Here is a 14,177-nt window from a genome sequence, read left to right as displayed (position 1 = left end):
GTCTTAGACAAACTCGAAAATTTTGTGCGAACGTAACTTTAATGAAAAAAATTCCCGCTCTTTGTATCAGACCTTTCGTTGTCGCCATAATTAGGGCGTCTCGGTTTATGTTATTACATGCAGTTGTTATGCGATTCCGAAGTTCTTGAACAAAGATAAAAATCCAACGGGGACAGATCCGGAGAACGTGGTAGCCAACGAATTAATTTTTATGAATTTATTATTTTATAAATTTTATTACGAAATAATTTTTCATTAAAGTTCGCACAAAATTTTCGAGTTTGAGGTCATTTCAAGGTCACAGTATAATACACCGTTGAATTCGTCTCGACGTCAGCAACAATCGTATGATGTCCAAAGCATGTGGTGCCATTAAAAAAACATCAAGGTGACCTTTACTTTTTTACGTGAAAAGCATTTTTTTAGATTTAAGAATATGCCAACATGTAGCTCGTCAAGTACTGACAAACTTTTGTCTAAAACATTTTTTAATTGCACTATCGGAGATGCCTAAAAAATGGTGACATAACTTAACGGAAGGACCCTGTACATTATTAAAAAGATGGCCACAAATTTGGATAGATACAATCATGTTATTTTTGTAAAGTAATGTAAAATAGTGATTTTTAGTGCTCTGTAAACCTAGTGATAACAAATACAGAGGCCGCAGGAGGTTAGCCGCTGTGTGCCAGACAAGTATCTCAATGACGCATAATTTCGCGTGGATCTCGGTAACGAAGCGATCGGCTAGACAGCTTTTTTCCCTGTTTTGCCGACGACGTTCGACAATTTGTTTATAAAATACGACGACGCGAGAATGCTCGTGACGGTAACCAGAATTCGCGTTTCTTGCGTCTCGCCTAGACTTCCGGTATTCTTTTTTCCTTTCTTTTTTCAGTCTCTCCGGACGAGCGGTCTATCATCGATATGGATGAATATTATTCTAATGCCTTGCCGGAAGTTGATCCATGGTCTCATTAGAATACCTCGGTGCCCGCCTTACCTTTCAGGTATAATGAAGTCGCGACACGTGTACCTCGTCTGTCGTTGCTTGTTCGTCGACGGGGACGATTCCGCCGACGAATCGATCAACAACAGCGATTGGTCCGATATGCTAATGCCATTGTGTCCGATATTATGCAGTTTTCCCTTATTAGAGTGACTAAGGAACGCCGCGTGACATTGCGGGTCACGCAGCGGACATTTTGCATCGGCGCGGTTTCGTGGCCGGGAACGGAAAGAATGCGACGAGCGGGAGACGCTAATGAGGCGAAACCGTAATTGGCGGCGGGGACAGTTGTCGTTTACTGTTTTAAATATCGTCACACAGAACAAACGATGACCGCATAGCCTATCTATAATTCATTCAAACTCGGAACCTCTTCAGACCGACCGTGGATCCCGGAGAACGCATCGCCGACAATCATGTTGCACAGGAAAACTTGAAACATAGTGTCGCAGAGCGCCACTGGCAAGCATTTTCTCTTTCGAAACGATATTCGTCGGTGAGAGAAGAGACAATCGAACTAATTGAAAGAGAAAAGACGGGTACCGAACACCGATAATTTTCAGTAACAGTGATCATTCTCAGAATGTTCAGCATGTTGCTGAACTCTGTGTATTGAAAATGATCGCTGTTCGGTATCTGTCTTTTCTCTCAGAAAAGTACTAATAGAATGTTCTAATAAAAAAGAAATGAGATTGAATTTATTCGAATTTTCGCCGGGAAGTTTCGAAGTCAGAAACAGTTTAACTATGCGGCGAGTTATTGATTAAACATTCATCGCGAATGCGAGACCATGATGCTTCCTCGTTAACTCGTTTCTCGAAGATAACGAATTTTCGCGGCGGAAACAATGCCCGAGTAACATCGTATAGAATAGAAACGCTCCGGACTAAATACTGTGTGTCGAAGCGGAGACTTCGACTCTTCGTTTGAGGAATGTTGAATTCTTGGAGAACTGTTAGGAATTCGTTGTTTGACTATAGTGTTTGAACAGATCGTTTGAATCGGTAGAAGTGGTGCCTGCGATTTTTTCAACGTAGAGCCCGTACACGTTTTCCTACGGAGATCATGCTCCAGTGGAAGTATCGTGGTTCTAGGTAGAAACGACGTTCGTAAGAAATGTGCCGGGGATGGACAAAAAATTATTTACACTTAGCTGGATGTTGTATAGGACCGGCACGTTGAATAGAAGGCTTTTCGCGGAAGCGTGGTGATCTAATGCGTGAAATGTAAAACGAGCGACGGCTGGATTATATGATTTATTGTAAGACAGAAGTGTAAATGAGTTAGTGATATGCAAATGCCTGTGTGTCGTTAGCACGAGCATTGCGGATGAAATAGAAGTGTCACGTGACTATGCGAAAATTATGCCGGACGGTCGAATTTATTGGATGAATTGGTATGAGGAACTATAATTTTTTTCCGGCGCCGTACCTCGTAAAGCGGATAGTTAGAAAAGTACACGTGACATTTATGTGGTTGAGGTGATTAATCGTTGGATTTCCGCCACGTATACATACTTAATAAATCAAGCGAAACCGATCTACCGCCGCGGGGTACACAAAAAGTTCAATTTGTTTGCGTGTAGTTAGTTTCGTTATTTTTATTTATCGCTCATCCGCCGTTTTATTCGTATGAATATCTGCACGGTGTGGATCGTGTACCGCTAAACGTTCGATAACAATGTAATTTATTGAATGACGCGCCAGGTAAAACCCGCGTGTACGTTACAAAAAGATCCATTCTCTCCAGGTAACAGGTTCAACTTGTTAATCGGTTCAAATTGTTAAGTAGAAAAGTAAACTTGCCGACACGAGTTAACAGCTGACCGTTAACTTATTATTCGTGGTCAGTACCGCGCGCAGCGACCTTGCGCTTCCGTGTTTTGTCAAATTACTAATCTTCGTTGCAATGTCTAGCAGTATTTCGTTAGATTACATGCTACGCGTTACTCCATATCGCAATGTTTATGAAAGCAGTTGGACGCGAATCGAGGCGACAACTGGAAAATCATGTTTCTCAATTCAACGATGTTTGATTGCTCGGGCCACAATAAACAAAGAGAGCGATCACACGTCGAGCCATTTACCTGTTCAGTATACTCGCGATGTACGCGGTATCTATATCGCGAGCCACGAGCCTGATTCGTGTTGTTTACGTTTGGTCCGGACGAGGTACCACAGTTCAGGCTCGTGCTTATTGTTTTTGTTCCAAATTTATTGCCACGAGTCTCGCCCGTTGTTGTAGGACAAGGGGTTAAGAATATTCTTATTTATTTCTCTCGCGAACGACGAACACAACTTTTTCCCAGTGAAAATGCAAATGCACGCCTGGAGGTTCGCACACTGGAACTTAACGAACGCGAAAGCAGAGGGAACAAACTAACGAGATAATAAAACAGTGATAAAGTGCTGGAATAGCGGTAATAAAATCATAGTGACAAAGTGTTGTACCGCGGATGTTATTGTATTTTCTTCTGGGAATGCCTGCGAGTGATTGAAAACTGTGCCACGAGATAATGAGTATCGTTTATAGTGGCCAGTAAATCGTGAATCGCACAGCCGAGCGTGGATTCTCTTATCTCGGACGAGGACGATGCGTCTTTATTGAACGGCTGATTGTGAGCAAACAAACAAAAAAAAAAAAAAAATAAAGAAACGCACACGATAAGGGGCAAGCGTGCGCGTTTACGAACGGATTGCAATTGCTGGTAAATAATCGGCCGCGACGAGACAGGGACGGCTACTGAGGTCAAGATCAAGAAGCCGCATCCGACTTCCTTTCGTTCGGTGAAACACGTTTTTCGAAAGTAGTGACGCAACGTTATCGCGCAATTAATGGCGCGCGCGTACAACCGTCGTGGTATTCGATGGCCAAGACCTTCATACGATAGCTTCCTACGGCGGCTTGTTGACGGCCGAAAGTATGTTGATGCGGAATGCAATCGGACAGAAGTCGGGTATAGTTGTCGGGGTCATTCATGCGGAGATCTCCTTGCGGATCTGTAGCAGACGCCTCTTGCGAAACCTGCCATACTCGTCCCTGGAAGATTCGACTATCCTATTTCTCCCGTCACCCTTTCGTGTTATTTTTTACTGCTACAATAAAGTAAGGGACCCGATCACTGCGAGGGTACCAATTACTGTGCTTATATTGGAGTTGTGCAGAATTAGAATTGAATCACTCCAGGAATTATAATTATAAAGTAATTGAATTACATCGTAATTCAGTTACGACGTAGATGAATTGCTATACAATTAAAATACAATGTAATTCAATTGTGTAATTGAATTAGAACAACTCTGGCTTATATCAATTATACTTATTTTTGAAGCATCATGAATATTTAAGAAAGAGATCTACAGCGACTCCCACTGATATTCGGACGATCTTAAAAATCGCATAACTTTGTCAATATTGGACTATACTACTTGCATTTTTTTTTAAGTTAGGACAATTGGATCGCTACGTAACGTGAGAAAAATGTTCGATTAAAATTGCAATTGCTGTATTTTGCAACTATTTTATGCGCGCTTAGGTCTTATATTAAACATTTAAAACGTACGTTTTGTACATCTGTAGCGATTATACATATTCTGAATATTTCGTCTAAATCGGTCGACATAAAAAAGTTGCAAAATACAACTTTCGGTATTTTCTCTGGAATTTCGACCAATTGCAATTTTTGTAAAAAATTTTGTTCACTTTACGTAGGAAATCAATAAGTAGCTAACTTCTTAAAAAAGAATCCAAGTCGTATGGTCCAATATTAACAAAGTTACACGATTTTTAAAAGCGTCCGAATATTAGTGGGAGTCACTGTATGCATATTAAACAGATTTTAACACTAGATTTACGGGACCCGTCAAAATGACGGATTCTAATATTTTTAAATTGCGAATATTGAGATTGTAAAAATGCATCCATGAGCAATTATTTAACAAATTGATTTCTTTGGGTATATATTATTAAAAAAATGGCTACAAACTTTGATCGATACATTCATGTTATTTTTATAATGTAATGTAAAATAGTAATTTTTAGTGCTCCGTAAACCTAGTGTTAATGAAAAAATTTCAATATCTCTTTTTCAATATGCTTTAAAAGTAAGTATAATCAATATAGGCACAGTAACTGGGTCCCTTACCCTGACTAGTAGCTTGTTCTTAATTCCTAATGGAGAATTTGCATTTGCCGTATGTCTGAATTTACAGTACCCCTTCAATATTAATTATCCTGTTCACATTTTCTTGACAGCTACGATAATTAGAACCTCGTCCTCGATTTATATTCTTCGTACGTCTAGCCCTTCGATTTCGGTTACCTTGCTGGTCCTTAATTCCCAGTAGAGGAATAGCTAATGTTTAATGTTACGAAATCTTATCCGTGTCTCATCTGCCTAACAGCTTCTAATCGAAATCTTTGTCGCTGGTTTGTCTCGTTACTATGCGGGATGAGGTTGAGAAATTTATTGGAGTCAATGTGTCGTAAACGTCTTCGAGGAACCAGTTCGTCGACATTTGAAATTCCCACGCGGGATCGTAATTCTCACCAACCACAAACTTCGAATCGCCATGCTAAGATACGAAGACAGCTTTCGAAACAGTTACACGAATCGTCGTGTCCTCTTTCCTTCGCGCGATCATTTGTTTCCGCTATTTCTGGAGTGGTGTTTAACCCTGAAATAATTCTTGAATAAACAACCAAGTTTTTAAACGATCTGCACACTTACGAATTTATTCCTGTTTTCTTTTTGGGGAGGATTAAACAATTGAATACATTTCTAAAATCGTCCGCATGTACACTGGTTGGATAATAGTATTTAACTCGACAGTAATTCTTCAATAAATAATTTCTAAGAAACTCTGCACGTGTAATAACGTGTCTCCGCTTTTTTGGACAGTACTATTTGAACTAGTTTTTTTTTATAGAAATTATTTGTAATCATCCTGTAGTAATTATTCCTGGCCACCTTTTCGAAACAATACCTAATTGCGTCTCGCCCTTGTGGAAGATTACAATGCCGTTTTTATTCATTCGGTGTCGCTTCAGCACGACGAAGAAAACATACTAATTACGATAATAATAGTCGAGTTAACCTGTCCACTATCTCCATTTTGATTCTAATAGCGACGGCGTGCTTAAATTATTTAATCTTGAATCCTCGAGTTCTCGTTCGCTCGTGTATTCATTAATAATTTACAATGCGAACACGGAAAGTTTTCAGTGTGAGCATATTCCCGATGATCGAACACTCCAGAAAAATGTGCGGATAGAGCGGGAATTTACGGGTTATCTCGAATCGATTCAGTTTCGAAGGGAGATAACGAACACACGAACGCCGAAGAGATTTTTCATGTAAAGGAATAAATTTCTATAGGATCGAGGATACGGGCAATTACGAGAGACGAGCCAACCCGTTTTTCAAGATCAAATGACTAATTAGTTGTAGGCAATGTTCTCGGAAAAGTGACAAAACAGGTGCGCGCTTGATGGACAACGATCGTCAGCAACGTCTGACTCGGTTATAGTAATAGACGACGTATTGCGCGCGTTTCTCTCCCCACTATACTTTTTTTTTTTCTTTCTTTGCGTCTGCATTCGATATGAATTTTTTCTCTAGGGCACGATTTACATGATAGTTTTGTAATTCAAATTCTCAAGTACGCCGGCAGGAGAACGGTCAACTATAATTGTTTTGTATAAAAAGTTTGTCGTAACTGTAGACGATTCGACGTCCCAAACAACTTGTCAGGCCGATTGACATTTTATTTCTGCATGTTAATGCGTCCGTGTCGGTATAACTCATCAGGAGGCAGAGATGTATAGAATTACAAATGAATTACTCCAGGAATCATAATTAGAAAGTAATCGAATTACATTGTAATTCAATCATATTGTAATTTATAATTCAGATCTTCGTTCGATCAAATTACAATGTAATTCGTAATTGCAATGGGGTACAATTATAAAATACTTTGCAATTGGACTACATCAATTACGAATTACGACGTAATTGAGTTAAAATTAAAAATTAAAGAATAATAAAGTAATAGGTAAGAAGAGGTTGAAAAATCCATGTGAAGGTTTCAGGCGGAAGCATATTGTTATTTATAAATTTATAATATCTGAACAGAAATAACTTCCGCGTTACAAATTTTTTCAATTTCAAATGTAAATATAACAAGCAGAAAAAGGAAACGTGTCTCTACTTTACCTAGGTTACAATATATGGAAAAAATTAGGAAAAAATAACGACATTCATCTAATGAGACTCATTAAACAAACATTAGTATTATATGTCAGTAAAATGAAATACATTATCTAATAACAAAAAACTGAAAAAAAGGAACGTTTTCAGCTCACCACTAGCCACTAATAGGATCACTTTGACGTATTACGAACAAGGACGAGGAAATTCTTCAAAGTTCTGGGCTATACACAATTTGGAAAGCTGCATTTTAATTACATTGTATCTCAATTACACATCTGATTAAAATAAATAGTAATTGAATTAATTGAAAGGTTTGACTCATGTAATTCAGTTACGGACGTGGTTGAATTACCATGTAATTGAAATACAATGTAATTCAATTGTGCAATTGAATTAGTACAACTCTGACTGTATTTCAATCACATTGTATCTCAATTACACATCTGATTAAAATAAACAGTAATTGAATTAATTGAAAGGTTTGACTTATCTAATTCAGTTACGACGTAGTTGAATTACCATGTAATTGAAATACAATGTAATTCAATTGTGCAATTGAATTAGTACAACTCTGACTGTATTTCAATCACATTGTATCTGAATTACATATCTGATTAAAACAATTAGTAATTGAATTAATTGAAAGGTTTGACTTATCTAATTCGGTTACGGACGTAGTTGAATTACTATATAATTGAAATACAATGTAATTCAATTGTGCAATTGAATTACGTAACTGAATTAGCATAACTCTGTCAGGAGGTCGCACCTTGGTTTCTTAGGAGGACATCCTCGGAGTCACGAAATGAATTATGCTTCTTTGGAAATGAACGTCGGGACCCGGGCAACACCGAGATCGTAGCGCTACCTTTTTAACGCGTCAGGCGTGGCCATTATTGCTTTATCATCTCGATCAATTTTTTTTTGCCGACCTGCCTTTATCCGGGAGCCACTAAAAGCTCGTTAAAAAATATGATTCCCTTAACGTTTCGCATAAGACAAAAAGACGGCCCATAGCTTCGAGTCGTTTTTGCGTGAGGAATCAACCCGTTCCGGTTTATCAAGGTTGCTGGGAATACCCGAGACAACTCACCAAGCAACCCTTTCCCTTTTCTCCTTTTGTTCTATCGAGATATGCCAAGTACGAGTTCGGCTTAAATTTCCCGAGAACATAACCCGATATACACCTGTGTCTTTTTTCCAATAATCCAATTTATCAACACGACAGAATTCAATTGAGCTTGTTAAAAATGTGGGTGAAATCAAGGTGCTTCATCAGATCGACTTTCCAAAATTTATTATAAATAGCCTGCAGATTTTTGTATACGTTTCCGTTCTCACGGATAGTTTCATAAAAATCCGGAAACTGATATTTCACTACAGTTTTCTTTCGATATAAGGCGACGGCTCGGGACCGGTTTTCGTCCTATTTCGGACGAAGTAGAAGAGGAAGAGGGGATAGCGATTTCCTTATTTCGAAATAAAAAGCGTCACCTTGTATCGGAATAAAATTGTACGTATTGATGGTTTCTCGAGCTTATCCCCACCGCTGCGGGTCACGAATGACTCCGGCATAGCATACGGAGGGTTAATAATTCCAACAATTAATCTTTCTATCTTTTCAAGTTACATGTAAACATATTTTATCACGAATGCGTCAGTCTATTAATCCTTGTTAATGCTGTTTCACGTTCACGATCATGTAATCTCATCAATCATGTAATCTCACAGTAAAGTCAGATATATATTCTGAATGTTAAGATCACCGTTTAACATTCAAGTAGTATCAAAATCAAAAACGGCCATTCCAATAAAAAAAAAAAAAAATAAATAAATGCACTGATTTTTCGCTCCACTACAGAACACTATCGCGAATCAAAGTTTATCGGAACGATGTGTGCTATATCGCAGATATTGGTCTAGCAGTTCTGTGGGATTAAGTTGTCGCGCATAAAACTTGCAAATCGCGAGCATTCGCGACAATGAGCGTTCACAATACCGATCGTTCACACGAGCATGTGATTACTCACTCTTGAACTGCTGCAGCGGGATCGGAAATTTCATGGTTGTGACCTGATTTGTTTGACTTGCTGACGATCCTCTCGTTTCGTCTCCTTGAGCGTAAGGTCCTGCAACAGAAGCACAGATCAACTTCAACCGGATTGCTTTTAATTTATGGCTGTTTAAAAACATTCCGCTGCAGCGCGCCCCTGGGACGGCAAACACGCTGGTGCATTATCTCCCGTGCAAGTGTCATTCATTTCAGCTTTATCAACTCGAAAGCCAACACTCGTTACGAGTTTATATTATTCAAAAATTTGGCTCTTTCGCCTCGAAAATTCCCGACACTTCATTTTCGAGGAGCCGGAGCAAACAATATAGGATAACTGAAAGATGGTTTCCTCGTTTTAAGAATGACCATTTTAGCCCACAAATATTTGTGACAGTCTTTGTTCCTTTGTCTCCTCCATTAACCTCGAACAAAGGACCATATTTCAACCATACGACCTTCAACAAGATCGAAAGATTAACGCGTTTGGAAATCGATAGTTCGTTTCTCGAGATAAGGACTTAGGTACCGGTCCAATAACTACGAAAAACATTTTGTCGAATTATGGATGCTATCGAGTATCGAGAATTAGGCGTAGTAGTGTCGATAGGTACCTTAAAGTAATGAATTATCAACGCCGACAAGAATGGCAATGAACTATCGCAACCTCAGCTTCAGATGAAGCAAGGGCGACGATAATGCTGGCTGGAAATGATTATGTAACACGATTTGATACGTATCCTCCAATAACAAGACCAACACAAATTATGCAACGATGTGTCACTGTCAGACTTCATCGCAAGTAGAAAGAGTCAGTGGTGGGCAGACAGATTAGTCAGTCTTGTTCCAAAGCGCATATTTTTGTCTTTCTCGGGAACAAAGCATCCTACGAAACCATTTTGTTTCCTCACACACGCGGTATTACTACATTTCAAAAAAATTTGCAAAACACTTCCGGTTCTTCGCAGCTAGTTCGTAATAAATTTTTAATTCGCTTTGACGTCGCCGACTCGCAAAGGATACATTATGTCCACGGGTCGATCAAGATGGCGAGATTAGTACCGGAACATCCAAATAAATAAGAACGACCGGTTCGTAATTTAGCACGCCCTAGATCTTCTCGTAGTTGGTGAATAAATAATGAATTCAACTAAATAACGAATTCGTCGGCATGCGAACACATTCGAGAATAGATGCACGTGAAGTGTGAGCAGGTTTCACAGTTAATTGGTTTTAATGCTATTCCGTTTCATCCTGTTTCGAGCTGAACGAGGTGGCATAGCCGACGATGAATCCAACGACTTTTCGTCGGTCCCAGTCAATGAACTCGCGGTAAACTTTACGATGCCATTCACTGCCGCGTCATTAGAACACCCCTAACAGTTTCTGTTTGCGGCTTCCCGGCTGTACGATGTTTAAACACGAGAGTCAAAAGAAAAAAGGCTCGTGTGTTTGTCCGCGCCGAGTGAATAGCGCCGACCATCGAAAAAAAAAAGATGTGCACACACACACGCGGCGTCAGATTTAATTCGAGGAAACCACGAAATTCTTTTGTGCTCTCTGTCGCGAACTCTGACGTCGTCCATCAGGTGATCGATTGTTCTCCGAGCGCACGGAGTTTCCGTGAAGGTGCCAATTTTCAGAAGCAGCATCTCATTTCGTGTACCACAGAAACTGGCAATCTTCGGTGCGCAGTCGAACAGGTTTTTGATTATATCAATCTGGGAATACCAGGGGAGACTTGCGAGGAGAATGACCTTGCTCGAGACAGAACATGAAAATAATCGGAAAATTATTCTAGTTCCAATTTTGGGGGCATTAAAATTTTCGCTGATAGAACCAGCCATTTTAGTAAGAAAGATATTACGAAGATACTAATTAACCACAGTCCTACAGACACACCGCTAAGGACAACAACAAATTACAACTGCTTCGTGATATCTTGATAATTTACATGAAAATAAAAACATGATTCCAGTTCCAATTTTGGGGGCATTAAAATGGTCACTGGCTGAGAAACCAGCCATTTTAGAAAGAAAGACATTACGAAGATACTAATTAACCACAGTGCTACAGGCACACCGCTAAGGACAACAACAAATTACAACTGCTTCGAGATATCTTGAAAATTTACATGAAAATAATAAAAAAATTATTCTAGTTCCAATTTTGGTGGCATCAAAATGATCACTGGCTGAGAGAACCAGCCATTTTAGTAAGCTAGACATTACGAAGATACTAATTAACCACAGTGCTACAGGCACACCGCTAAGGACAACAACAAATTACAACTGCTTCGTGATAGCTTGAAAATTTACAACTCACTCGACAACACTGATGAGTACAAAATATCGCGATGTGACTTAATAGTTATTTAGTCTTTTTACGAGTGATTGGCAGCAAAGAACTTGTTAACGAATTTTTTCACTCCGGCAATAAGTCATAACAGTGAACCAATTACGGTAATGTGCATGACATGACAGAGCGATTAGGGACTTAGTTGCGCACCTAACGAAAAAGTGACTGAGTCACGGAACAACCTATTTATCCTTTAAATCCGGTTTTATTAGTCACAATTACCTCGAACATTATAAAATTGCAATACAAGTAGCGCAATACAAATTTTTATTGTGAATTTGTCAGAATGAACGATTTATCAAACATGATTTTTCACGTTCTACATTTACTGCGATTCTAGCTTCGTATATACGAAGAAAAAAAAAACATTGACAATATGATCCGATGTGTTAAAAGGGCTAATTGAGATTATTAGCAACATGAAACTGAACATTGTTTTAATATATTTTTGAATAATATTAGTTTGTTTCGGCAGAAACAGCAAAACCGGAATCCTTGAAAATTAGCATTTCTGTGATTCAATTACAAAATTCCTTTCGTTCCCTTAGATTGGCAAGACGTCGCACTGTACGTCACACAATTTTGCAATGTTAATTTTGCTTATAAATATTCAATAATTTAAAAAATTTATATGGTCAACATAAAACTGAATATTATGGTTTTGTATTGGCGGAGATACCAACGGAATCCTTGAAAATTAGCATTTCTCTGATGCAAATACAAAACTCCTTTTGTTCTCTTAGATTGCCAAGATGTCGGATTGTACGTCGGTCAATTTTGCGATGTTAATTTGGCGCTCTAAAGTAATAACTTCGAAACGGTTAGAGATAATCGAATGAAATTTAATTGATAAAAAGGTAACAATGCATAGCTCCAAATTGCAACGAAACTCAATTTGAATGTACACGGTATTAATTGCACAGATTTAAAAAAAAATGATAGAACAAGTGGAATTAATATACCTGTTCCTCTGCATTAATATTCCCGAAGTGGTAGCAAATGAATGTTTTCGCATAGTTTGGTCAATAAATCATACCTTACCGGCCTCCCGTGGGTCGTGGAGGAGAATAAAAAGATTTTTCTTCGGATTTGCTCATTTCTTTTAAAAGAAGAAAAAATTTTTACATTCTCGGACACCTATCTCGCGTTTTCGCCGACTGTGGGTCGTTTAGATTGCGAGAACAGATAGGCGAGGCGTTAGTTTGCCGAATTTATTGGCGGTGAGCCGGCATATTTGCATAGCAATCGAAGGCGATCGCTTCTGGCCGCGGTTCCGGTACATTTTTACGCGATTGATTCCCATTCTTGGAATCTTTCGCCCCATTATTTTCTTTTCTATTTTCCCCCTGCACGGCATGAGTCACGGCACGAAGATGCATTTACGTCTCGCGCTAATGTAGATCTTCGTTACAGACGTGCAGCGAGGAAATTTACAATGTTAATAGCGGCCCCGGTGTTGCAGCAACGCGGCGCAACGAAACGGTGCTCGGGAGCAACTTCTGAACCTTTATCGCGCGCATGAATTATTTATCTGCGTCGTATCGGTGATTCGCGCGACACGTTTCGGCCAATTAAAGGACACGCGAATATGGGCTTGCTTGTCGCTCTCGATGGAAGCTCGCACGCACGGTGGAAAATTTAGTGGACGCTCTCGCTCATTCACCGATTCTATCCTTCGCTCGGGGAAACGAGAGAAACGAGTTTCGGCGGTCATGGAATTCAACAAAGTCACGTTTTTCTGCAAAACTATGACAGAAACTAACTGCGCCGCTAACCCGCCACGACAATGATAAACTTGGTCGGAAAGCGTACGCGTTAGAATTCTGGACTCCCTAATAAAAACGGGATCAATTTTTAACGTACCTACCACCGCCGCACAGTGTGACGAATGGCCTTTTTAGCTGGACAAAATTAACTTTCAAATAAACAAAAACTAACTGTGCTAATATAATCTAAAATATAACCATGCATTAAAACCCTTGAATATTAAAACTTAAAATTCTTTTGTTGTATGTTTACAGGGCGTGTAAACTTCAGCTAGAAGACGAACGCCTAACCTATAAATGAATGGGCACATTTCCATGCGCGCTAGAAATATGTTAAAATGTACTAAGGAGTGTTTAAATTTCCTATATATGATGGATATGACATCTCAAAACATGTATTTTCACTTGAGTAATTCCAAATTATCGATAACATTCCTCTATTTTTGTAAATTAAGTGTTAAAGACGGTACTTATTTTTCCACAGAAACGCCTATGTTACTACTCTTCGTTAATGAATTAGTATATGCGCCACGTCGGTCCACGCGATGATTTTTACATATAATAAAGTAGAGATTCTCTACTTTATTTTAATACCAAAATTGGCTTGCGGGAAGGTTGCAGAACTATACTAATTTTTACAATGAAGTTACGTCGTTTTACGTACACGCTCGTGACAATCGTAGCTCGGGCCGGGCGTTTCGAACGCAGCCGATGCCGATTGCCGTTGCCACTTATTGTTAGCGGTTTGTTTAGTCTCATTCATTGTATATTGAAGGAATAAAC

At 39.1% G+C, this 14,177-nt stretch overlaps 1 protein-coding gene across 2 annotated transcripts in view; it reads right to left on the bottom strand.

Annotated features, from left to right (window-relative positions):
- LOC143353769 (scavenger receptor class B member 1) overlaps positions 1-14,177 on the bottom strand; it is a 45,896-nt gene that overhangs the window by 28,296 nt on the left and 3,423 nt on the right. Inside the window, exon 2 of one of the 2 annotated variants that reach the window (XM_076787332.1) lies at positions 9,251-9,349. In XM_076787332.1, the coding sequence (XP_076643447.1) occupies positions 9,251-9,284 (34 nt within the window). In that variant the 5' untranslated portion in view covers positions 9,285-9,349. Of the gene's footprint in view, positions 1-9,250; positions 9,351-14,177 lie in introns of both variants that reach the window. The other variant, XM_076787333.1, reaches the window with a different exon arrangement.

This window comes from Halictus rubicundus, chromosome 4 (genome assembly GCF_050948215.1).
Source record: "Halictus rubicundus isolate RS-2024b chromosome 4, iyHalRubi1_principal, whole genome shotgun sequence".
In the NCBI taxonomy this organism is placed as follows: Eukaryota; Metazoa; Arthropoda; class Insecta; order Hymenoptera; family Halictidae; genus Halictus; species Halictus rubicundus.
Note: the sequence above shows the minus strand (reverse complement) of the source record. Positions and strands in the feature narration are given on the sequence as shown.